The 26,302-nt window shown below is 54.2% G+C and overlaps 2 protein-coding genes across 6 annotated transcripts in view; one reads left to right on the top strand and one right to left on the bottom strand.

The window, feature by feature from the left end:
* Positions 1-26,302, top strand: part of SHMT1 (serine hydroxymethyltransferase 1) — an 80,811-nt gene that overhangs the window by 4,287 nt on the left and 50,222 nt on the right. The window lies entirely within an intron of this gene.
* Positions 1-26,302, bottom strand: part of PRPSAP2 (phosphoribosyl pyrophosphate synthetase associated protein 2) — a 34,083-nt gene that overhangs the window by 3,035 nt on the left and 4,746 nt on the right. For 4 of the 5 annotated variants that reach the window (XM_074342020.1, XM_074342021.1, XM_045508141.2 and 1 more), the window contains 9 exons: positions 26,023-26,173; positions 25,145-25,197; positions 22,967-23,033; positions 20,738-20,910; positions 18,625-18,740; positions 14,014-14,069; positions 6,555-6,703; positions 3,567-3,637; positions 1,282-1,428 (listed from right to left, as the gene is read on the bottom strand). In XM_074342020.1, coding sequence (XP_074198121.1) covers positions 1,282-1,428; positions 3,567-3,637; positions 6,555-6,703; positions 14,014-14,069; positions 18,625-18,740; positions 20,738-20,910; positions 22,967-23,033; positions 25,145-25,197; positions 26,023-26,141 — 951 coding nt within the window. In that variant the 5' untranslated portion in view covers positions 26,142-26,173. Of the gene's footprint in view, positions 1-1,281; positions 1,429-2,951; positions 3,209-3,566; positions 3,638-6,554; positions 6,704-14,013; positions 14,070-18,624; positions 18,741-20,737; positions 20,911-22,966; positions 23,034-25,144; positions 25,198-26,022; positions 26,174-26,302 lie in introns of those variants that run through there. The other variant, XM_074342022.1, reaches the window with a different exon arrangement.

The raw sequence follows: 26,302 nt of genomic DNA, 5'->3' as shown, positions 1-26,302 counted from the left end.
GTTTCATGCAACTCGTTGTACTACTGTTAAAAAAAATAGGAAGAAAAACACTTGAAATCTTGATTTCTCAACCCACGCACCGCCTCCTGGCTACTGTTCTCCACTCCTCCCGCCTTGTCGACCCGCCATTACGTTTACTCACCTATCACTTTACAATCTACCAGGCAATCGTGCTTTGTCTACAGGTTTATAGGAACCCGTTCAGCCATCAGTTACAGACCCAACGCCCCAGCATGGCTATCAGTGACCAGTGACCGAGCCCCCTTTCACGGGGCAGCCTCCCCCAGGAGCTCCCGCCACCAGACTCGCACGTGCTTCCATCCGCTTTGGCTGCTGTACGTCCCCCCCCACAAAGCCCACCCAGCTCTGCGGGCTCCAGCAGCGCCCCGACCCCGCACGCTGGTTCTGACCCGCCCGCACACGGCTCCCCGCCTAGCGCCAGGTGGACAGACGGGTGAGCGCCCCCTTGGGCCTGGGGTCTTCCCACTTCATTTAACACAGGAGTTCTGCCTCTATTTTGCCACCCTGAGTGCTCTCAATGTCACTCATGGTTTTCAGTTCGTGCTGTCCAGCGGAGGAACGAGGCTGGACGGACCGAGCCATGCAAGTCTGGCTTTCTACCTGCACTCAAGCATCCCAGACCCATCAAGCTGATGACCACAGGGCCAGGCTAGAGAGAGCGACTGCTGAAGAGTAAAAATGTGGGACTCCGAAAAGTAACACGAGTTTGACTAACTTAAGATTCAATACCAGAAACAGCCAGGAGACAGCACTTCTGTTTCTTGAAAGAGAATAAAAAAGTGATTCATACAATCAACCCCTCGGCTGGCTGGCCCCCAGAACGAGGGGGGACACCGCAGGGCGTGGCAGCCCAGCTGGCCTCACGTCCGGCCCGGGGCTGGAGGCGGCGTAGGCAGGGTGCCTGTTTCTCACCTGGGGCGTGCGCACCAGGGAGGGGGCCGGGCCTCTCACCAGGCCAGCCGAGGGCTGCCCCTGCAGGCTCGGCCCAAGGCCGTCCCACGGGGAAGTCTCCCGCAGTCCCCGCGGGGCTGTGCCGGGGCGCAGGGAGGGTGTGTGCCCGGCACCGGGCGGCGCGGCAGGGACCACGCGCCCCGCTCTGGGAGCTACCACAGCCGTCCGCGCTGCCGTGGGCACAAGACAGGCTGACAGCCCACAAAACGCACGCACAGCCCACACCTGACGCCACTCCTAACCGCACAACGGCGCACCCCTCGTGACGGCAGGCTCCAGGCAGCTGCGCCCCACCCCGGGCCCGGTTACCTCGTCAATGGCAGACTCCTCGATCAGCCGGGGGGCGTCGGAGGACAGCAGGCCGTGTGTGGCCATCACGAAGATCTTGTAGGCACCCCTCTCCTTCAGGGTCTCTGCGGCCGCGAGGAAGCCGTCCACGTCATCGATGATGTCGTCCTGCCATCAGAGCCAGCAGAGGGCGTGAGCACCCGTGAGGAGGGGTCTGGACCACGAGGAGAAAGGAGGGGCCGACGAGCCCCCCGCCATGCGTCTGCAGCCCCCGCAGACGCGTCCAGACAGTGAGGTCCCCGGGCCCGGCACGGATCGCCCACAGCACAGGGCGTCCCTGCAGGCTGTCTGGGCGCCACACCCGGGGCTCCCTGGGTCTCAGTTTCTGTGTCCCCCTGGCCACAACTATTCCCCCACCAGGTTTCAGAAATTCGCCCAGTGGTGTTTTTCTAAATGTAAAATGTAAACTGTTAAAAGATGCTTTTGACTCTGGTTGTTCCTTCCTCTTTTTCTTGCTACTTTTCCTTATTTTCCAAATTTTTGTCACTCAGCAAATGAGAAATATATCTTTTACATATATTTTTATAATGGGAAAACAATCTTATTATTTTTAATAAAATACTCAGCCTACTAGTTTCTAATCTCACAGATTCTCAGAGATAACAGAAGAAATATTTAATAGGTCTCTGCCCCTGGTTCCTGACAGGGGCCCCCAGCCCTGTAAACGCCGTGACAAGAGCGCCAGGACACTCTCCTGTTCTAATGAGGTGACTCTGGGGTGCTTCCCGGACGGGGGCCGTCACCAGGAGGACCAGGCTGTGACGAGAAGCTGGAATTGGCAGCCCCCTGCCCACAGCTCCTCCAGAGAGGACAGAGGGCTGGGAATGGAGTCAACGGTCCATCCTGCCTGGTCAGGGGGCCTCCACGAGACCCCAGCAGCACAGGGTGCAGGGCGTCCAGGTGGGCGAGCACATCCACCCTGAGAGGTGACGCAGCCCAGCTCCACGGAGGCCCCCAGACCTCGCCACGCGCACCCATGCCCTTTATCACACCCTTAACAAACCGGGGAGCAGAAGTAAGTGCTACCCTGAGCTCCGTGAGCTGCTCCAGACCACGCGCAGATCTGGGGACGTCACGGGAGCCTCCTGTTTGCAGTCAAGATGGACAGACGTCGTGGGTCAGCTGGGGACCCAATACTGGCGACTGGCAAGTGAAGAAGGGGGTGGTGCTGTCTGTGGGACTGAACACCTAACCTGTAGGGTCTGTGCTAGGCCTGGTTCCGGCCAGAATTGAAGGGAACTGCAGGGCACCCAGCTGGCGTCGCCGAGATCTCCACACGCGTGGCGACGGGCCACACGGGGACACACAGGAGGGGACACGGGGACACACAGGAGGGGACACGGGCCCTTCCTACTGCACCACGGCTACCGAGCTTCTTTTAAGTCCATTAGGACATCAAGCACTGTCTAGAGTTGAATAAATATTCATATATTTATTTTATAAACATGCATTATTCTTTTCAAATGTATACTAATATTACTAGGATTGAAAAAACACATATACATATAACTATTTTAAAAGTGCTACTGGTAAATGGCACAGCCGCTCTGAGAAGTATTCTGACAAGTTCTTGTAAAACTAAACTTGCAATCACCACGCAACAGCCAGCAAGTGCACTCTGGGTTATTTACCTCAGAAAGATAAAAACTCAGTTCCCACAAAGCCCACACGCAGAAGTGCACAGCGTCTCACTCCTAACAGCAGAACACTGGAAACGACCCAGATGTCCTTCAGCAGGGGAGCGCAGACCCCAGGCGTGGTCCCCGGGGACATGGACCGCCGCTCTGGAACCAGGGGACGAACTGCCCACACACTCAGCGAGGGTGGGCCTCAGGGGGTCACGCCAAGTGAAAAGGCTGCGTTCTGTACAGGCCACCGTATGGCTTTCCTGAAACACCATCGCAGAGATGGAGGCAGATGGAGACCGCCCCACGCGGCGGGCCTGCGGAGGGGGAGACCACACCCCGCTCGCCTCGCCCTCCTTCACGCCGCCCAGCACTGCGCCGACTCCTTCCGAGGGCCGTGTGAGAGGGCGTGCATTCTGCACCGTCAGAATCAATCCTGCGCCCTGCTCTGAGCACAAGCTAGCTTCCCAGGTCGTGACACACACCTGCACAGCAGTTAACTAAGCCGTCAGCAATTCCTTAATCAACGAGCGGTACTCACCTGGCCACGCCGCTCCCCCTCCCCCACACCATCAGAACAACGGCACAGGTGACAAGGGTCACAGCGAGGGGCCTACGTACCACAATGATGGCGATCCTTCCGCCCACGTCGCCGACAACCGTGATCGGGGGCTTCTCCTTGGGAATCAGCACTGGTCAGGATAAAGCACACACAGGCGTCCAGGTTACAAAGCAGGCCCCGGCCTTGAGGCCACTGTCTTGTGATGAAAAGACCCAGGAAACCAGAAACAACCTGATAAACGGCCGCCGTGAGAGACCACCGCTAACATCACACTTAGGGAAGGACTCCTCCCCTCAAGTCAGGAACAAGACAAGGACGCCCACGGTCACCGCCGCTGCTGCACTGTGCTGGCTGTGCCACGGCCATCAGGCCAGGAAAAGAAAGGCATCCAGCTTGGACAGGAAGAAGGAAAAGGACCCTGCACACAGAAAATACCCAAGAATCCACAGAAAACTACCGCAGCTAACACGTGAATTCACCCAAGCTGCAGGTACGAGGTCAACACGCTGAAACCAGCGGTGTCCCCACACACCAGCCACGAGCCCCCGAGGAAGCAAAGAAAACAACTTCATTTACAAAAGCGTCAAAAACAAAAAAGCCCCCCAAGAACAAGTTTAACCAAAGGCGTGAAAGATTTGGACAGTGAAAACGACAAAGCACTGGTAAGAGAAATGAAAGGACACAGAAATGGACGGAGAGGCGGCCTGTGTTTAGGGGCGGGAAGACAATGCTGCTAGGATGGCGGCTACGTCCAGAGACTCCGTGCACCCCTACCGGAACCTCACCTGCTTTTTTTTGCAGAAATAAACTTAACGTTCATGTGAAAATGCAAGGGACCCCAAACAGCAAAAACCATCTTACTGAGAATCCAGAAATAAACCCGATCATCCGTAGCCAATCGATTTTTCCCCATCTTTACTGAGATGTCACTGACAGACAGCATTTTGTAAGTTTAAGGTGTGCACTTGTGTCTCACAAGATGATCCCCAGGACAAGACTAGCTAACACGTCCGTCACACTGTGTGTGGTGAGAACATGCAAAGCCTACGCCCCCAGTAACTGTCAGTATACACCCCAGTACTGTTAGCGGGGCAGCTGCTGTGGAGGACAGTCTGGTGGCACCTCAAAAGGTTAAGATTACCCTGTGACCCAGCAATTCTAACCCCAGGAACAGGCCCTGGACAAATGAAATCACACGTCCACCCGAGACGTGCACACGACTGCACGCGGCGGCGTCACAGCCGGAAGGGAGCCAGCTCCAGCCTGGGTCCCGCGGTGAACGGCAAACCGGCTGGAGAGCCACACGAGGGGGCGCCACGCAGCCGTCAAGGGGAAGGAGGCCTGGCACACGCGGCAGAAGGTCAGACACTGTGCTCAGCGAAGGGCCACACCCCGTCCGGGCCCACAGGCGCGAGTGAAGCGTGCGGTCGGCAGCCCCCGGGACGGGGCAGGCGCCGCCGGCAGGGGCTAGCGGGAGGGGCGTGGGGAGCGACTGCCCAGCAGCCAGGGGTGCTCTTCGGGGTGATGCAAAGTTTGACAGTGACAAGAAACGATGGCTGCACAAGCTGTGCGTGCACTCAGTGCCAGGGAGCTACACACTTCCAAATACTGTCATGAGACTTTCACTTCAGTTTTCAGGAAAGGTCAGTGTCACTGAAGCAGCAAGCAGCAGGCCTGCCCTAGATCAAGGCTGCTCCACCGGCACCGCTGACAGCCTGGGCTGTGGGCGTCCTGTGGGGGGGCGGTCAGCAGCGCCCCCCCGAGCTGTGACATCAAGAATGCCCTCCGTGCCCCTCCCCCGGCTGCCCCAGTGAAAAGCGACGGAAGACACGGGGCAGCTCAGTGCAGCACGCGAGCCAGGCCGGGCAGAGGAGGGTGGGCGCCGCGGCCAGGCTGCCCCGCCTCCCGAGGCTCCCCCGGCACCTCAGCCTCTCCCTTCCGGGACGCCCCCAGCCCCTCTCCCGACCCGCAACACAGCACGCTCAACACACTCGGGACACCCCGCCCGCCCCAGCAGGACCCGCCCCCTCACCCCACCTCCCAGGGCCCCGCGGCCTCATCCCGGAAGGAGCCGTGTCCGAAGCCCCTCCACCGGCTTTCCCGGAGCCCCAAGGCCCAGCTGCTGCCTGGCTCCTCCAGGCCATCCCAGGACACCACTTCCTCCTCTCAGGTTTCCTGTTCACAAGGGAGCAGACTCGCAGGCAGAGCAAGCAGCTGGGGGGCCCAGAGGACACGCCACAGGGGCACGGAGACCGGCTCAGCTCAAGGCACGGGCACTCGCCCAGATGCGCAGGCAGCGCGGCCCTCCACCCACCTCCCCTGCGGAGAGGGCACGCGAGCCCACCCCCGCCTCCTCCTGAAACCCGGCTCTCCCCTTGCTCGTCTGTCTCCTGTCGGCCTTCGCTGCGGCTTCCGAGCACCGAGCCTCAGGCGGGGAGGAAAAGCTCTTCTCCACAGACTCACACAGAGCCAGTATTTGCTTTTTTTTAACTGCAAAGATGTTATTAAAGCTTGAGGGGAGTTTCTCAAACACAAAACAAAGTCACGCATACCTTTCACCCTTCACACTTCCTCCGGGCCCTGCAGAAGACGGGTGGACACGCCTGCATCCCGCCTTACTCACACACGCTTCCGATTCTCCCGTTTCCAGTCTCACTGGTCTCACGGGGCCGGGCGACGAGCTGGGTTGACCCGATTCTTGCCCAGCCCCACCCTCTGCCGAACCACTCAGACTTTCCCAGTATCTCGTAGGAAGAAACGCTGCCTCGCTGCCTTGGCACCGGAAGCTTTCTGCTTATGTGAGGCCTCCTAGAGGACATGCTATGGACGGATGAGGGACATCCCCAACGTGCCATGAACCGGCCTCAACTGGGCGTCCTCACAGGTCTTGCCAGGACTGCTAGGATCAGCCTCGAAGGGACATCAGAAGTGCACTTGTCACAACCGGGCCACCAACTCAGTTGTTGCCAATGCAAAAAACAGAAAGAGAGGAAGCACTTCACATTCGGGAAAAGAACCAGAGGACAGCCAGGCGGCAGCACACTTACTGGGGATCTCCAGGCTGGGGTGGATGGCGGCCGCGCTCCGGACCATGGGCGGGGAGTGCCGGCCGTCCACCAGGTCGGACTCGGCGTCCTGCGCTTCCCCGTGGATGACCGCGATCCCCAGGCGCAAGCGCTCCGCAAAGGACTGTGCCCTGGGGGAGAGCACGACATGGTCACTGTCACACACCTGCTTTCTGTCTGCGCCTCCAGACGAACATTACGGGAATTTTTTAGAAAGTGTAGTTGCCCAAAGAATTTATGAAAAAGGAGAATAAAATAACCCCAGGCTCTTGGAACCCAGGACGAAGCATGGAGAGCCCGCGTGCAGACCTGCCCCTGACTGGTGGGCCGCCGGGCCTCCGCGTCCGCCCTCGGAACTGCTAATTCTACCTCCACCACTTAACAGGGAGAACCGCCACACGAGACAAGGGCGCTAAACGCTCGTCAAGCGCGAGGCACCGGCTTCCTGAGTTTTCCTGAGGTGCAGCCGGGACACAACAGGCCGCGCGTGCTTAAACCACAGGCTCCCAAGCCCCGGGGCAGGGACGCAACCGCGTCACACCCAGGCTGACGACGCTCTGTCTCTGCCGACCTTCCTGTGGCCCTTCTGTGATTTCTCCTTCCAGCATCGGCTACCGGTGACCCGCCTTCTGTGGCCACAGTTCTAGTTTCCCAGCATCCTGAGCGCACCATGCGCTCCTTTCTGTCTTGCTCTGTCCACTCAGCACAACGCGCCGGAGGCGGACCCGCGTTCCACGGTCATCAGCAGAGCATCGCTCTCGGTGCTGAGCAGCGTCCTTGGTGCGGGTGCTCTCCGCCCGTCCACTGACCTGCTGACGGAGCTGCGTCTGGTTCTGCGTTATTACAAACCTGCCACAAACGTTCGGGCGCAGACATCCGTCTGGACTCACGCCGTCTTTTCTCTGGGGTGAAGGCCTAGGAGCGGAATGGCGGGAGCACACGGCTGCACACATCTAACGCTAAGCAACGGCCATGCTGTCCTCCGACGTGGCTGTCACACGGCCCCACATCCCCGCCCCTCCGCGCCCGGGGCTCCCTGGTTTCACCATGGATGGAGCCCTCCTGACTGACGCTGTTGGACACTTTTTCATGTGCTTATCTGCCACCCGTACAGATTCTCTGGAACAGGGTCTGTTCCTCTTTTGCCAGTTTTTAAATGGGGTTGTTAGTTCTCCTACTAAGTTAAGAGAATTCGCCGCATGTCCTGAGTACGAACCCTTCGTCGGGTGCGCATGACGAGGCTCTCCTCTCCATCCGGCCTCCTCCCGTTCCTCTCCCGTCTTCTGAAGAGCAGGTTTCATTCTGACGACGCCCAGTTTAACATCTGCTTTCCTTGGAAGTTGTTCTTTTTTCAAAGGTGTTTGGTTTTTTGGATTTTTTTGGGGGGGACTATTCTAGTTCTTGTGTTTTCATCTAAATTTCAGACTCACTTTGTCAAATTCTATAAAAAGCCCGCTGACATTCTGATGGGATAGTGCGAGTTCTACAGACTCCTGCGAGGAAGGAGATCTTAACACTGATCCTTCAACCCGTGAACACAGTGCACCTCTCCATTCATTTTGGTCTTCTGCTCAGCAGTGTTTTGTATTTTTCAGCGTGCAAGCCTTGAGCCTCCCTGGTTTATCCCTAAGGGTTCCACTTAATTTGATGTTATTGGCTTTATTTTTCATTTCAGTTGCTCGTTGCTAGTACACAGAACCATAGCTGACTCCTGCATGCTGACCTCACGTCCTGCAGCTCTGCCGCGCTGACTCACGGGCACTAAGAGCATCCTGCAGACGGCGGCAGGTTTTCCTACGCGGCTGCGAATTAGGAGTGTTTTGCTTCTTCCTTTTGCTCACTCGATTCCTTCCCCCGCCCCCCTTCTTAATCGCAGTCTCCAGAACCTCCAGCACAGTGCTGAACAGAAGCAAGGAAAGCAGACACCTGGTCTCCGGATCCTGGGGGAAGCAACCGGTCCCATCGCTGAGTGTGATGCGAGCGGAGGGTTCCACAGGTGCCACTCTCGGGGTCAGGGAGCTCCCTTCCATTCCTGGCTGCCTAAAGCTATTACCAGGAGCAGAAACCGGACATTGTCAAGTGCTTTTTGAGTCGACTGAGATAATCATACGGTTTTTCTCTTTCAGTTTATGCCCAATGGTCCTGATGTACTAGCCTTTTTATGTATTGTTGGATTCAGTTTGCTAAAATGTTGCTTAGAATTTTCATATCTGTGTTCATGAGGAATCGTGATCTGTTGTTCTTTTCTTGTAATGTCTCTGCTCTGTCATCAGGGGAACGAATGCCTCACAAAATGAGCTGGGAAGTGTTCGCCCTTCTTCAATTTTCTGGAAGAGTTAACGTACAACCAGCATCGTGTGCCCTCTAAACGTCCACCGCAGGGGTCTTACTCTTCTTCCATCTCCAGGACCTAATGCAAGGTGAATGTTCAAGTGCTTACCGACCCAACAAGGTCTCCCAATGCCGGTTTTCAAAAATCAGAAATTCAAAGCAGGTCCTAACAGCTTATAAGAACAGCTGAAAATAAACAACAGCAAGGGCCACGGTCCCAGATGAGGCACTAGGCTGACCCGTCAGCACTGCCCGCACCAGACACAGCCAACGCATTTCACGCCACGGGAAGAAGGCGGGCGCCTGAAAACACCACGCCTGCTCCCAGCGTCCGGCTCCCAGCGGGGCAGGGCCTCGCCTCCACCAGGGCCCCTGTCTGCAGTGTCAGCAATTAGAGCAGAACAGCAAACTGATGCCGGAAATCTACTTCAAATTACTTTCTTACAAAGTTACATTGTGCCTCCCTCAGCAGAAAGCACGATGTCACTACGCAGTGCACACAGCTGCCTTCTGTGGTATTTAAAAAAAAAGCCCTCGAATGCACATAAAGAAACACATACTGGGCTGGCCCTTCCTACGATGAATCCAGTTTATTGTCTCCGAGGAAAAGATAGTAAGACTTCACAGGAGCAGAACGGTACTGCACCATCTGATACAGAAAATGTACCCGTGTGCGTGTGTTTACTTAGAGGAAAGGGGGAGTCACGGAGGAAGAATATTTTAATTAAAACTGCTAAATACCCTGAGAGTTGAGATGTAGTATTTGCGTAACTTTAAATTCATCCTTTTAAAAAATTCAAAATTGTTGTCAAAGAAGTCCTCACAGAAAAACCTGCCCAGACAAACACCCACCCCAACCTCAACCTCATGGAGACGGGCACCCAGAGACCAGCTCCTCCTCCTGACTCAAGGCTGGCTTCGCAAACAAGGTCACCGTCGAAGCAAAGGCCGCTCAGGTACCCCCAGGAAAGCCTTTTTCCATCGGGAATCAGCAGAGATCCCCAGTTCCTAGAATCACGCTATTCCACCTCTACTGGCGTCTTGACAAGAACGCAGTCCTTCCCAGGTGAGCGCAGCCCTCGCCTGCACGCCAGCGCTAGCTTCTGGAGCCTTTATGTGACTGGACACGCAACCCGGATTCCCGACTCCGAAAACAACCAGGCTGTTTTCTGACAGTCACACTGCACTCCCTTACACACCAACAGTCACAGGACCCCCAAAGCACCTCAGCCTTGCTCCCGGCTGTGCAAGGATGGCGGCTGATTCACATCAGGGGCCAGAACGAGACACAGGGTCTCAGATTTCTTTTTCTATTCACTCAGCCATGCTGAGGAAACAATTCTAAACAACGCATTACAGCAAGCTGTTTCTTCTTAAAGCAACATTATATTCTCAGATGAGCCCTTTTCTTCAAAACAACAGCTCACTGTCCAAGGGCCCCACAACCACGGCCGCAGAGCCCGGGGCACTAACCACCACCCCTCCACCAGGCAGTGTCTGGGTTGGGAAACCCTCTCCGGAGCAGGTGACAAATCTGCCAGGGCGACAGCTCGGCGTCACCCGCGTTTCACCGCTGAGGAAACGGAGGCGTGGACCCCGGTTCTCACAGAGACTGGCTCAGCCCCAACCTGACTCCTGGTTCCACTGTCTTCCTGTGTGAAGGAAAACCCGGGCTGGGCCTACTCGTAAATCTAAGTGTAACAAGTGTCGGATTACTGACCTGAGTTCTGCTGGGCTAACTCATAAACCTAAGATAGTGAGTGTCAGTTTGCTGATTCCCTGCTCATGTTCTTTTCTGCTAGCCAGCTGGATTTTCAGAGACATATCTGGCCTTGGAACGTCGGTCTGCTGTCTCCCTGCCTCTGCTTGTGTGATAATGATGCTGCTAAAGCTGTTCCGTGCCTATTGGCCGAACACCCCAAGCTCGTAATTAACCCTGTAAAACCTCATGCGCACGTCTCGGAGATGCTCCGAGCTTCGGAGCAGGAGCCCCTCTGAGCCCACCGGGGTAATAAACCTGAGTGCTCCTACCCTCCGAGTGGTGCTTGTTTCTTGGCTGGCCTGTCGTTTCCGTAACACCTGCTGCCTCAGGGTGTCTCTTAAATTAACTACAACGGTTTTCTAAGGTTAGGTACCAAATAAGAAAACTTGGAGGAAGCAGAAACAATCAGATCAAACATGGCATGTTGCGAAGCAAGAAAGTGCCACCCCAAGCTCCAACCCTGCAGGAACACGCAAATCAGGGCGTCAGAAGAGAAGAGCCCGCCCCTCAGCCGGGGGACACAGCCAGCCATGAAGCCGACTGCACCACGTCAGGTGCAGCTGCCCACAGGGCTCTCACAGCACCCTCAACGCGGGCAGCGAAAGGCCCAGCCGCAGCGACACTGTCTCGCTGTCCCGTCCCCCTCGCAGTGACTGTCCCCACCCTACAGCAGGGCTGTGTAACTCGTGTGGGTTCCATCACAGGAGGCGGGCAGAGGCTGGACCCCCCACCCCACCCGATAACCTACCGCAGACGGGCCACCAGCGGTCTTCCTGCTCACCCTCCAAGGAAGCGCCATCGCAAGTTTTATCCCCAGCAGCTGGCACGGCGCCCGGTGGCCTCACACGTGCAGTGAGTGAGGACTCGGAGGACGGGCAGGCTGGCCCTCGCCCACAGCCACTGGAGTGGAAAACACTCTAAGAGGTAATCAGTTGGGCCACCACCTTCCCGGAGACAGCACACGGCTGAATCACCCTGGCTCCGTCTCTGCCGTTTCTCCTCTCACCTGCGAGAGGGACCAGAGGAACAGGCGGTGTGGGTCCCCCATCTTTCTTCCCGCCTCGTCACCCCAGACTCGCAGCTGGGCCCAAAAACAGCCCCTCCTGCCGGAGGACCAAGATGGGCAGCCTCACAAACCAGGGGACTTCCAACAGAAACTGCCCTGCTCCAGCCAACCCACAGGCTTCTGGGGGCAAAGAGCAGCTCAGGTCGGGGTACATTAAGCTCAGAGGTCCCTCAAAGTACACACAGATTCAGTGTATGACCCAGCAGCTTCACCTCAGGGCACATATCTGCGAGAAATGAAAATGCACGGCAACACAGATGTACAGGGCTGCTATTCCACGGCCAGCAGCTGGAAACAACCCGAATACCCGTGGATGGACGAATGGAGTAACAAGGCGCAGAACATCTGATACAATGGAGTATCATTCAGCCATAAAGACCGGTGGATTCCTGATCCACGCCACGATGCCAGGGACCTGCAAACACTGTGCTGAGTGGAAGAAGCCAGACACAAAGCCCACATGTGTATGATTCCTTTTACGAACCATCTAGAATAGGCAATTGCTCAGAGGCAGAAGCAGATTAGCAGCTGCCAGAGAACGGGGAGCGATCACTCAGCAAGGATGGGGTGTTCTTCTGGGGTGATGAGAAAGTCCTGGAACTGGAGAGAAGTGGTGGCTGCACAACACTGCGAACGTACTGAACGCCAGTGAACTGCATACTTTAAAACGGTTAACTGCGTGTTATGTGATTTTCAACTTCATTTTAACAAGTGTGTGTATCAGAGAAAAGCAAATTACTAAACTGAAATTCAGCCTTTGCACAAATGTGTTGAAGGCTGTGTGAAACGTTTATATTCCCAAACAAGCCCTGGTGCACTACGACTTAACAAATGGACGACGCGAGACTGGCGGGACAGGGCTCCTGCAGGAAGCGCGGGCAGGCACAGCCTGGCTGCACCGGGAGGCGGGCTCCGAGGGCGCGGAAGCACATGGTCTTACCACGAACGCCAACTCCATCTACTTGCTACACTAAACGCTAGTCTTGCTTTGCAGTGGAAACCGCTCATCTGTGACACTGGTGACACTGGTAAATGGGCGGCTCACGACGCACCGGCTGCCCTTCGCCCCGATCCAACGCCCGTGGCCGAGGACGGCAGTAACTACCTGTCTTCCCCCCACCGGCCTCAGCGGCGATCCAGCCCACAGCAGAGGCTGAAGCTCAACTAGAGGAGGTTATTTTAAGAGCTTTCCTTAGGAAAAAGTCTCCATCCTACACTTGATTTTGACCTTTCCCTCCGCAGCGGAGTGGCATCCCCAGGCAACGTCAGTGCAGGCAGACCTCTTTACTGCGCTCCGTAGACACTGTGTTCTTACAAGCTGAAGGTTGGTGGCGACCCTGCCAGTCTCTCGGCGCCACTTTTCCAACAGCATTTGCTCAGTTGGTGTCTGTGTCACATCTTGGTAGTTCTCAGTACTTCAGACTTTTTCATTACTATTACATCCTTTATGGGGATCTGTAGCCGCTGATCTTTGAAGCAAGAAGATTACGTATGACTCACTGAGGGCTCTGATGATGGTCAACACTTTTTAGCAATAAAATACTTTTACACTAAGGTATGTATAATTGTTTTTAATACATAATGTCACCGCATACTTAGAAGACTACAGCACAGTGTAAACATAACTTTTACACCCACTGGCAACCAAATCTCCATGAGACCCTCTTTACCGCGACCCTGGCATTCCTGGAGCAATCTGGACCCCAAGCACAGGGTCTCCGAGGCACGTCTGTGTGCGATGTCCTTTCAGCTCAAGTGCAAGCTGAAGTTCCAAACCACTGACCCATCAGTTACTGCCGGTTACACGTAACTCTCAGCGCTGCCTCGTCTGCACCCCTTAGGGTGTTTTAGTTTTGTAAACTGTCACCCTTTAACACATACCAATCAGTGGCCTCTTGGATGGATACAATCCTGTTAATAAATTACAGAGTTTCTGAACACAGGGCAGTGAATGACCTCGGAGTATGTTCATTGGTATTTTAAACACCAGATCTGAGGGCCTACACGCGGCAGCCAGCCTGGGAGGGAAGGGAGCCCTGGGCTGGGAGTCCCCAGACCTGGACCACTTTGGGCGAGAAACATGACTGTTAATCACAGACTGGGACTGAAGAAAGGGGACGAAAATAAATCATCACTTAATAAATGGAGTCAGCGGATAATCTTCTAAACCATCAGTCCACGGAATAAAAGGAAGGAGCACGTGGGAACCACTGAGACAGAGTCCAGAACATCTGGGAGTCACGGAGCTGGGGCCGTGGGTGCAGCCCTGGGCCCCCACCTACCTCTTGGCTGAGGCTGGAGACTTGGCCACAATCACCGCGTTCCTGTAATCCGGGATCTGTGACAGAGCAGAGGTTGGGGATTACTGCCATGTCTCCGCAAGGCTACTCATGCCAACACCCCACGACCAACACAAGTGAGCGTTCCAACAGCGCAAGATGCCATCGGGCCACTTCAGCATCTTCCAAGGAGACAAAAAGTTCAAAGCAAATTTTGTCTTTGGAAAAAGAAATATTATCAAGGCGTGAATCTCCTGGACTTCTTCTAAGGAACTACTCGAGTAAGGCTAATCACAATCAGCTCAGGTCTGTGTGGCAGCAAATACTGACAGTCGTGTAAAGACATTTCCACAAAGCCAACAGGGAGCCCTCTCCTGACCCCCAGGTGCCGCAATTTCACGTGCAAGGGCGAGATCCACCCAGCCCGGATCCAGGGTTGCCGTCAGGTTCCAGACAGACAGCTGCAGGTCTCAGTCACAGCAGCACGAAGAAACGATCTGTTTCAGGAATCAGCTCAGTGCTGTTTTATGAAGATACTAAGAACCCCCAGCAAAACAACCAAAACGCCAGCCTACTTTGGAGTCTGTGCTGGTGACGAATGTGACTAAAGCCACACCCGTTACCAACTTCTGAGGGTTCAGAAGGCAGAGTTACTTTTAAACTGAGCAGTAGTTTGTTGTTTCTGATTTCATCTTGGCAATATGTTCAAATTATGTTCTTAAAATTTAATGACTTCATTAAATTATATTATTTCATTCAAATATATCCGTGTTGATTTTTTTCTCACAACTATTCTGGATCAATGAATTTTAATATACGCACCTAGTAACATGGAGCACCCGTACAACCCCTAGCACTAATGGGGAGCACTAAACAATCAAGTTAGCAAACAAAAAAAGACCTGCTATCTTAAAGAAGGCGCTATTGTCAGTGTATCTGGCATAACCACATCTCTGCATCTGCCTCGTCTATACACATAAAAAGCCTCATTTATCCAACAGTGTCGGGGAGGAAGTTTAAGGTAGCAAAAAATACTTTCATTTAAGCATTTTCCTTATTTTTGCTGGAAGTCTTTCTAAACTGTTTTATGTACTTGCCGCACCAAACATCATCAAACAGCCCCAAACCAGCCAAGAGGAAAAATAACTGAAGAAACAGTTAATAAAGAAAAGGAAACCTTGAAAGAAAGGACTCCTTAATCAAAACAAAACAAAACAAAAAAAAGGCCTGCCTTCTGCCTGGGAGTCTACGCGCGAAGAAAGAACAAGTGGTTACGAAGAACCAGAAAGAAGCCCAGAGGCTGGAGGGTGTCACAGTCCTGCTGGAGCCCAGCCGCTGGCTGGCTGCGGCAGAGGGGCCGCGGCCGAGAGCAGGCGGGGCCGGATCCAGCGCAGGACCCTCCCCGGCGCGGTCCGCGGTCCGCAGTCCACTGATGCGAACCTTGAGGGAACAAAACAGCTACACGGCACCCAGACTGGATCCTGGGCCTGGGCCGGCCCAGGGAAGCCGGCGCCCTCGGCGCTGTCAGGATGACCACACACAGCACCCGCCCTCACGGCCGCTGGGAACCTGACCCTCCTCCTTCACAGCTGAGACGATTACTCTTCTTACCAAGCGCAGGGGAAACACACCCCAGCCTGTGCAAGTCTGCCGACCAGGCTCCGCACAGCCCTGCCTGCACCCCTGGTTTTCCATCTCTTGCCGCTTATCTTATTTCTGCAGTGACGAGAGGGGCTGATATAAAGACACCGAGAAGGATACAGGGGAAAAGCACTCAAGAACCAGAAACAGCATCACCCTGTAAGCTCCTGTTTAACCCTGCTGCGAGGGGAGGGGACGGTGTCTCTGCAGGCCCCGAAGCCGTACGCTGGGAGCCTCCCCTCTGTCGTTTCCTCAGGAACCCTGTGCAGACCAATGGCCACGAGGACTGTCACCACACACTTAGGCACTTCTTAAAAACTGGAAGCCAACACAACCTTGAAAAAGAGGAACAAATCTGGAGGACTCACAGGTGCCAATTTCAAAACTCCCTACAAGCCTTCAGTAACCAAACTGAGCGAGGTGCTGACATGAAAGACAGACACGCAGACCAGTGAGGAGAGCGGGGAGTCCAGAAGCGCGTCCCTGCATCTGCGGTCAGTCGTTTTCTGTCAAGGGTTTCTTGACAAAGTCACTCAATGGGGGAAACAACAGTCTTTTCAACAATGGTGCTGGGAAAGCTAGGAATCACGCGCAGAAGAATGAAATCAGGCACCTACCTCAGTTCACGTACAAAGTTAACTCAGAGTGGATCAGCTTAAATGTCAGAGCCAAAGCTGCAAAACTCTCAGGAGAAAACACAGAGGTAAACCTTAGGAACCTGGGATTTGACAATGTTTTCTTAGATACGAACGCAAAAGCATGAGCAACAAAAGAAAAGGCAGATAAACTGGACTTCACTGAAGTTAAAATCCTTTGTGCCTCCAAGGACACTATAAACAAAGTGAAAAGATAAATTACGGGACAGAAGAGAGTATCTGCAAGTCACGCTGTCTCTAAGAGTCTACTGTCCAGTGTATATAAAGAACACTTCAAACGCCACAGAAAGATAACTCAGTTAAAAACTGGGTAAAGGATTTGAATAGACATTTATCCAAAGAAGACATACAAATGGCCAAAACACACATAAAAAAGATGTTCACCAGCATTAGGGAAGTTCAGTCAAAACCATCACGAGACACCACTTCACAACCAGTAAGATGGCTATACTAATAAAAAAAAAAAACCCTAAAATAAAAGTTGGCAGGATGTGAAGATATCAGAAATCTCATACACTCCTCGATGGAATATATAACGGTACAGGCCCTCTGGAAAACAGTGCAGTAGTTCCTCAGAAAGTTAAACACAGAACCGCCATATGCCCAAGTAATTCCAGCCCTAAGAACACATTCAGGAAATGAAAAGTATGTCCACAGTGAAAACATACGTCCACTCTGAACCCCGCACACGGTGCTCACAGCAGCCAGAGGGCGGGGCCGCCCGGCGCCCAGCCCCGCGGCGGAGGCCGGCAGTGGCCAGCGGGCTGCTCCGCCATTGGGAGGAGCAGGGTCCTGACAGGCGCGGTGGCGCTGATGGGCCTAAAGGCACTAAGCCAAGTGAACGCAGCCAAACACAAAAGATTACATACAGCATGATTCCATTTATATAAAACGTCCAAGACAGGTAAGTCCGCAGAGAAAGAAAACAGATCAGCAGTTGCCACGGAAGGGGGGGTGATTATTCAAGAGTACGAGGTGTTCTTTGTGATGAAAAGTTCCAGAACTAGAGGGGACATCTGTACACCACTGCAAATACACAAAATACCAGACTTGCCTGTGTTACAATGTGTTTGTGTCAAAATTTTGTCAATTTCACCTCAATGAAAAAAATCTGAGTGTGTTTGTCAAGACCCCCTTAAAGGAAACAAAAAGGCCAGCAACAAGCTGGGAGAGTGAAACAAACACGAACGGCTGGAATCGAGAATCCAAAACGAAGGCCTGCAGCTCAGGAAGAGACCACCCACCACCCACCACACAACAGGCACCAGGCGCCTTTCAGAGGAGGCACTGTGAAGAGATGGCCACCATCCTGAGGCGTCAGGACACACCCGTCAAAGTAACGAGGGAGCAGTGCAGCCACGCAGCGGGCAAAAGCTCCAGACCCCGATCACATAAGCACGAAGCAAAGAAGGACTGGCTGGACAGCGAAATCCCTGCTGGTGGGGACAGGAGCCGGCAGGGCTGCTCTGGGAATGCTAAACCCAGTGATTCCACACCGGGTACACGACCAAGGCACGTGGCTTCCGTAGCACAGGAGACTCATTCAGGAGTGTGCACAGGACACTCACACAGCAGCCAAACCTTAAGAACAAGCCCGACAACAGCTGCACGAGGAGCGTCTCTCAGCAGTCAGAGCGGGTGAACCGGCACAGACACACGGTGAGTCTCACTAATGCAGCGCGAGCGGAAAGCTCCCAGATCACGTGGTTTGACTCCGTTTATAAAGCTAAACTTATTTACATATGTGTGTGTGTGTATAGTGTGTTTCTGTCTTTGAAATACATATATTTGTCACATGTACATATACACATACATGTGACAAAAAGAAACTGAGAGGAAGATGAAACAGTCAGGACAGAGGTCCCCTTGGCGGGAGGAGGCAGCGGGACAGGACAGGAAGGACCACATGGGTGAATGCAAGTTACCGCAATGATTCTTGCTGTCCTGCTGGGGGCAGGGTCACGGATGCTGACTACCACAGACGGACGGACAGAGAGAGAAGGCAGACAGACGGATACGAAAGAGGCCCACACAGGGACCAGTGACACAAGTGAGTTATCTGTCAGAATCACTAGTCCAATTCTAGGCACCTGAGGTCCAAAAGAAACAAAAGCAGTTTTAAAAGCTTGGCAGAAGAAACAAATTGCAGATTAAGGCTGTTAAAACACGCCAAATTACATTTATAAACTAAATTGTACTTTAAGCAGAACACGTTGTTTTATTTCTTCATGGACAGCCCAAGGAGGTGGAGATGCTAACCTTAAACAATGTTAAAACAGCTGTTAAACAAAAGTCACAGCAAGTCTGACCAGCTCACCTCTTCTTGAATATACTGTAGTAAGAAGGGGGACGCCCTTAAATTGTCAACAGGGATGTTGAAGAAGCCCTGGATTTCCTTCTGGTGCAAATCCATGGTGATGAGATGAGTGAGACCTGTGAAAACAAAGCAGACACGGACACAGATGGTTTCACAGCCAGCCGCACTGTATGAAATAAGTTCTATATAGAGCAAGATACGGTATGTAACAGATTACTATTAAAAGTCGCTCTCTCATCAAAACTCAGCCATCTTTATTTCTGAGGTTTTTTTAGTACAATGAGATTATAACAGAAAATATACATATTCACCTCTGCCCCGGCTCCCGACCCAGAGCTCCCACAGCCCCTGGGACGTCCTCGGCGGGGAGGGCGCCAGGGGCACCTCTTGTCCCCGTCTGCTCTCTGACCCGGTTCCTGACACACAGCCCCCGAGAGTCTCGTAAACTCCGCACCGATCAGAGCACCGGGAGCAGCTCCTGCTCTGGCGAGGCCACCCTGCATGGGCTCTCGGGTGGGGCTGGCGCTTCCAGGCTCCCCACCACCCCCTCTGCAGAGAGGGCACGGGCTGGACGTGGAGCTAACAGAGGGCCATGCCTTCGTGCGGAAGCCGCCGAGAAGTCCCAGCGCACGGGGGGCTTCCGGGCTGGTGATCAGGCCGGCGGCCCCGCCCCACACCCTGCCCGCCCCCAGGAGGCTCGTCTGATTCCTTATCCTGTCGTTTCTGAGCCAACCAGCGAACAGTAGGAACAGTTCCCCGAGTTCTGTGAGTGGTTCCAGCAAATGAATGGGACCCAAGGAGGAGGCTGTGGGACCCTCCCCGACTGCCAGCCAACTGGTGAGGAGCATGGTACCAGCCTGGACTTGAGACTGGCATCTGAGGGGGCCAGGGGGGGCCATCTCACGGGATCTGATGCCACCTCCGGGTGGACGGGGTCAGGCCTGAGTTAAGATGCAGGACACACGGCTGGTGCCGTGCAGAAAGCCTCTACGCACTTGGAGGCAGAAGTGTCGGAAGTGAAGTGCTTCTGTGTGAGGAGTAAAGGAAACTCAAAGGAGGCGGTTTCCCTCCTCAGAAGGGAAGACTGGGTGGTTCTGCTTACACGGAGATGCGTGACTTTCACACCAATTTCAAGTCTTGAAACAGCCGAGATCGCAGTGACAGAGAAACGTCTCTGATGACCATCAGAGTGGCCTCCTCTCCCTGAAGTTCCGTCAGTAGGTGTGACAAAGCCGTATTAAGACAAATATACCGCCTTCAAATACTAGAACAAACTGCACAGGCCTGGAAGAACCTTCATCCCATTGACTCCTTAACAGATATTTGAAATGATCACCCGCAAAATACAAGGAAAATTCAACTGGAAATATTTTAAAAAGCAAAGCTTGCTGAAAAGAGCAGGAAAAGTGAGCCTCGGGGCCCCCCCAGAAGCAAGGCCAGAAGGGAAGGGCAGAGCTTCCTGGAAGGCTCGGAGGGTCCCCCCGGCCCCGGCCCTCCAGAGCTCTCAGCAGGCTGCGCTCCAGGCTGCTGGGGTTCTTTTTATCGAATTGTGTCTTGGTTTTGCCTTCTCTGAAATGCTACAGCAGAAAGCTTATTCTACACGAAGTGTCTGTGTTAAAACAGTGATACGAGGACTTTTTATTCTTTCCTCTGTGCAAATGCCCTGTGGTTCGTGCCTTCTGCAATCACACATGCACGCACACACGCAGGAACAGCTCTGAAGACTTAGAAACAAGGGGCCGACACTCAGGATGTCACCTGAAAACGCACAACACAAAACAATGTGTGTGGTTTGAAAGCTACACCACTCTGTCCTGGGAAAGGAAGAGGCCGGAATAAAAGTAGCCGCTGTGCTGGAGCAGGTCGTTCCAAACGCCTCCCCCTTAGAAGCAACTCAAGTATGGCTGTCACCTGTCACCGCAATGTAACTTCTCAAACAAGGAATTCAGGGACTGGGGACAGGGGAGCACCCACTGCACTGTCTTCTCACCATAAATGGGCCGTCTTCAAGCTACACCACTGTTTTTACTCTGTTCAACCTTCTAATCTAGGTAAAACAATGTTCTGTAATTCCTAAGGTGAAGCTTGAACTCCCGACAGCCGCCATCCTCACCAGCTTTGCACATCATCGACGCCAGCAGCTTGGAGACGATGGAGCCGCGCTTCCGCATCTTGCACTGCTTGCTGTACGGGAAGTAGGGGATCACGCCGATGATGCTCTTGGCACAGGACGTCTTACACGCGTACACCATGATCAGCAGCTCCATGATGGTGCTGTTCACGTCCCTGGAACCCAAGAGGCAGGGCCCCAGCAGCGAACGTCAGTCACTGGGAACACCTCTCTGTCCCAGCAAAGGGTCGGGACACGCCACGCCCACCTCGACCAAGACGGGCTCCAGACACAAAGAGGGCAGATTCCTCCCTGCTCGGCCCCCATCCGCTCTGCCCACCTTCCCTCGCAGCCGATGACCCTACTTAATTTTCCACCAGTAAAAGCACTGGCAAGAGAGAGCCGCCCGCCCCCCACCACATGCACTCCACGAGCCTGCTGGCCCCGAGCCACCAGCTGGAGACCGAAGTTACTCTCCAGTTGGCCCTCCCCACCACACGCTGATCCCCCCTCCGTGCCCCCCAGGACAGGGCTCTGCCGATTCTCTCTCTGGACACCATCACCAACGCCACCCCCCGCCGGGGCTCTTACCAGCAGCCTCTAACCACTGCTATTTCCCCCACTAACAATAGCTCAGCCCGCTTCCCCATTCCTAAGCTCCTCGTGCAGCACGTCTCCAGAGCGCTGTCTACACCGGCTACCTCCAACTCATCTCTCATTCTCCCCCAAACACGCTGCAATCCAGGTCACCATGTGGCTGAAGCCAACGGTCAATTCTCAGCCCCCCTCCGCGCCTCCCAGTGGTAGTGTCTTGCCGGGTGCTCGCCTCTGCTCCCTGACACCCCGACCACCCCCACTTCTCCACAGCTTCCTACCCTAACGCCCGTCCACCTGTCCTCCCCTCCGGTCTCCCCTCACCCAGAGCCCCCTGCAGGTTCATAGTTTCATCAGTGAGGGACACTCGGACAAATCGCCCCAGCCCAGGCTTCTTTTCTCAACTCTAGTCTGACGAATGCAACTGCTCCTGGACAATTCCACTTGAACGTCTGTTAAGACATCTCAAAACATACCCCAAACTGAAATGCTCTTTGCCCCTCACAGCCTGCTTCATCACAAAAGCTCTGCCCTCTCCGCTGACGGCAACACTACTCCCACACGCACTAAGCACAAACCCCAGAGGCATCCCTGCCCGTCCCCCAGCCAGAAAGTCGCAGCAGCGCCCCACTCCACTGCCACAGGGCGGCCGGGCCCCAGCCCCAGCCCCAGCCAGGCGCTGCTGACCACCCGCACCACCGCCCTCCCCGCCCCTGGGCAGCCCCTCTGCTGTCCACCCTCCAGAGCATCCAGCGGATCTTACAGTCAAATCCCGCATTCTCTGCCCAGAGATGGTTTCCCACTCTGCTCTCGGCAGAAGCCCAAGGCCCTGCGGTGCTCCCGAGGCCCCCCCAGGGTCTGCCCTTCACCCCGACCCTCCCACCCCGCACTCCACTCCTCCCCCACGCCCCACCGCAATGCCAGGCCTTACGCCCACCTGAGCACCAGCTCAGAGATGTTCAAAACTCAGGTGAAAACACATGTGTTCCAAGTCTAAATTCTCCTGAAATTTGGCTCATCCACCCTTTCCTTGGTACGTACACACATAAACAATTTTAGCGATTCTGAGGGTCTCTAGGCTAAAAAGTGATGCCCTAACACAAACTGCCCCGAGCGGAACGCTCGTGCACGGAGGCGCTCAGGGCCGCCTGTGGACAGGGGCCATCTGACCACTGCACTGGGCACCCACACCTCTGCCGCGCACCCTGCGGCACACACGGGGGTCGTGTCACAGACACACACACTGTCCTTCAGCCTCCTCGGCTCCTTTGACTCGCGCGACAAGACACTAACGGGTGATACTTAAATCACCTGCAGTCAAAGCTCCAAGAGCCCCGAGAAAGCCAGCCCCTCCTCCCGCCGCACTTTCTCTCTTTTGGAACCAGAAAGCCCCCCTGCAGGTTTCACGGAATTCTGGCTGCTGACGGCAGGTGTCAGGGCGCCGCCGTTAAGGGCCTGTGCCGACCCGCGGCCACTTCCGCCCGTGGAGGGTGCTGCATGTGTCACAAGTCAGCACCGAAAGACGCACCAACCTCCACCCTACCTCAGCTCCTCCTGCCCAGTGGACCCTTGTCGCCCTGAACGCCCGCGCTGCACGGGGACCAGAGAGCTCGGCGCTGCCGTGGGGCGGGCACCCACCTGGACACTGTCTGGATGATGAACACGTCCTTCCCCCTCACGGACTCTTGAATCTGTACTCTTGTTTCTGGCAGGAGAACGGGAAAACGGGAACAGGGAAGAAGGCACGTGGGTTTTAAAGATACACACAAAACATCTGCATCATTCGCAGAAGTTACGAAGTATGGAAACTGGAACTGTTACAGAACTCGCTGGGCTTTAACTGCTGCCGAGGACGACGAACATGCTGGGACTAGTCACACTTTTTACAGTACAGGACCTGCTCAGAAAGGAATTACACGTCTGTCTTGAAACAAGTAAATCGACCCTCCTCATTTCTTGTACAGAAACAGTGCTGGACCACTGAGCATCAAGTCTTCACGGGAAATTTTACACTCATCCATTCAAGAATTGGCTAATTAACAAGAAAGAACTTATTAGGCACAAACGTTACAATAACGTTGTGAAAATAAAGATAAACAAGGCCCAACCCCTACTCAGTACGCCTGTCATCAGCCACACGGAGACAGGCAGGTTCAGGAGCGAAGTTCTGCAAGACGACCTCTTCAAAAAGCCAACGTTGTGGGAAGGAAAAACAGGGTGAGCAGACTGTTCTAGGCTAGAAGAAGCTAAAGAGATACAAAAACACGTCACCTGAACCAAGAATCCTAGTGAAAAAAAACAAAACACAAAAAACACACCACAGCTATAAAAGGCTCTTCAGGACAACCAGGAAATCTGAACATAAACAGACGACAGAGAATTATCATCATTTATGTGACAGTGGGAGTGCACTGACGCGGGGGAAGTCCTCGCTTTCAGGAGAGGCAGGCCGCGCAATCAGGGGCGAAGTATCCTGGTGTCCACAGCTCACTTCCAAAGGGCCCCGCACACACGTTCCCAGAGCAAAGCACCCACTGCTGCATCCAGGTGGTAGACACTCACGTGGCTATTCGTTGCACTATTTCACTTTTTTTTTAGGTTGGAACATTTTCATTAAAGATGTCGGAAAAAGTAGAACATGAGTTTACAAAGGAATGTGGCATCATGGAAAGAAAACAAGTCAGGGAGATCTCGATTCGAACCCTGACTCTGCACTTCTGGAACCCTGGACCTAACGTCGTCCCTGGGCTCCATTCCCCAGCATCTGGTAACAGTAAGGAATCCATAATCGTCAGCTCCCTCCTTCCTCCCCAGCAGACACCAGAGACGCCCTCTCCCTCACTCGTGAGCCTGGCGGGTGGACCAGCCTCCTCCAGAGTGTGCCACCACGGCCCCCCAGCCCTCCCTCCTAGACTAGACACAGGACACCATCTGACTCCCTCCAGCAGTATAATCTTCTCCAAACATCCTGCAAATTTTCCTCAATTATACTTTTTTCCCACTGAAGCCACGTGGGAAAAGGATCCTGGGAGACGGGGAAGAGGAAGCAGTCGTGCAGAAATAAAGGGGGAAGAGCAAATCTGTGTCCTTCCGTCAAAGTGCCTTGTGGGTCTCTAACACACAGCTGACAAAATCCTACAGTAGAAAAGGGGAAGGAACAGTATCTCCTGAGCACCTACCTACTGCGTGCCAAGAACTGTGTCAGGCACACCAGGCCTCCCATTCACCCCTCAGAACAGCCCAATTATTTGCAGTCTGGAAAGGGGACAGGGCCCGACGAGGATCTGCTAGCTGACCCTGTGCGGGCCGTCCACCACGCCTGCCAGAATGATTTCAAACACCCACCCTTCCTACAGAAACTACACAGACACTCCTTACAACTTGGGGTGCTTATGCAACAACATAAATCAGTCAGCAAAAGCACCTCTGAACAGGATAGCGTGGCATCTAGCCCGCGGGGGAGGGACGCTGGGGTAAAGCACAACCGGCGTGCTACCGCGGCCACTTGGATGTACGCGCCCCGACTAGCGTGGCAGGTTCAACCGCCTGCTAGGCTGATGCTTCCCTCAGCTGACCAGCCGCCTCCTGCAGCCCCGCGGCCGTTCCTGGGGGAGGTCTGAGGACAGGCGCTTCAGCCCAGCCGTGACTTGCCCCGGGATTCTCTACCTAGCAGAGACACTGCTCTGGCCCACTCTGCCCACCCTCCTCTAACAGATGGACCCTGAGTCGGCCTGCTTCAGTGGTGGAGGATGAGGGACTGACCAGCACGGCATACGCCACAGAAAGACCCCCGCAGGCGCGGAGAGCCCCACTCACCTCTGTCTGGCTCCTGGTACACCTGCACTTTGCCCATCTCCACTCCCAGCCGCCTGCAGAGGAGAAAGAGGGAAAACACTGAGAAGGGAGTGGAACACACCCAACATCTTTACTATTAAGGATGACTTATCAATTGATAAAAACAAAACATTTTTAAAAACAGAAGTAATCCTATTATAAAATGTAAGGTGTGGTGGATGGAAAGCTGTCGGTAGCTCCCTTACCTGACCTTCACCCCAACCCTGGGCCTGAGCAGGTGCTCCCTGCCCTCCAGCCACGTCCCTGCTGCTCCCTCTGCCCGCCCCGGACATTCCCTCTGATTAAGGTTTCTCAATTCACATTCCACCCTGTGGTTGCAAGACACCTGAGCACCGGCTCCAGCAGCCGGCCCAGCCCTCACCAGTCCTTCCAGGCTCTTCTTCAGAAGCCATCCTGCTTGTTTTGTTGACCTGCTTCTTGTCCAGCTCCCCCACCAAGCCCAAGAAGAAAGGACCCTGACCAGCTTGTTCACTGTTAACCCCAATATCCAGACCAAGGTCTAGAACCATACTTACTTAATAAATAACTAAATTATGCTTTACTATAATCTACAAACACTTGCGGATAGGACACACACTTACTTCACTGCTCCGTATTCTCAGAGACTCCTACACACAGGCAGCGCCCAGCACCGCCTGGCACTCAGCAGGCACGCAGAGAAGGTCTGCTGAGCCGTGTGCAGGAGTGATAGCAGCTTAGAGGCCAGCCCTGGATACACAGGTGACCTGCAAATTAACTCTAAAACATCTGCTTCCAAATCTGACAGCCAGCGCTAACCCGACGAGCAAACTTAAACCCCACACAATGAGCACGGACGTTGGTGGTGTGACTGCACTCACTCGGCGATTTTCTTGGAAAGCTCCATGCACGAGGAGTTAGAATTTGCTGAGAACAGCACCAGGCCGCCTTTGGTTACGTTCATCTTGGCTTCTAATTCAGGTGACGCCACACAAAACATCAAAACCTTCTTGGTTTTCCAATTCTCAGAGCCTAGAAGGATACACAATACGTTAAGAACTGCTGTACGGTACCCAACACGCCTGAACAGATACTCTGAAGTAACAAATGACTTAAGCTGAAGGAAGTTAGTTTTTGCCACAATGGAGACTTTTCTATTAT

This window comes from Camelus bactrianus, chromosome 16, assembly GCF_048773025.1.
Source record: "Camelus bactrianus isolate YW-2024 breed Bactrian camel chromosome 16, ASM4877302v1, whole genome shotgun sequence".
Taxonomy (NCBI): Eukaryota; Metazoa; Chordata; class Mammalia; order Artiodactyla; family Camelidae; genus Camelus; species Camelus bactrianus.
This window is presented reverse-complemented; position numbering and strand designations above follow the sequence as displayed.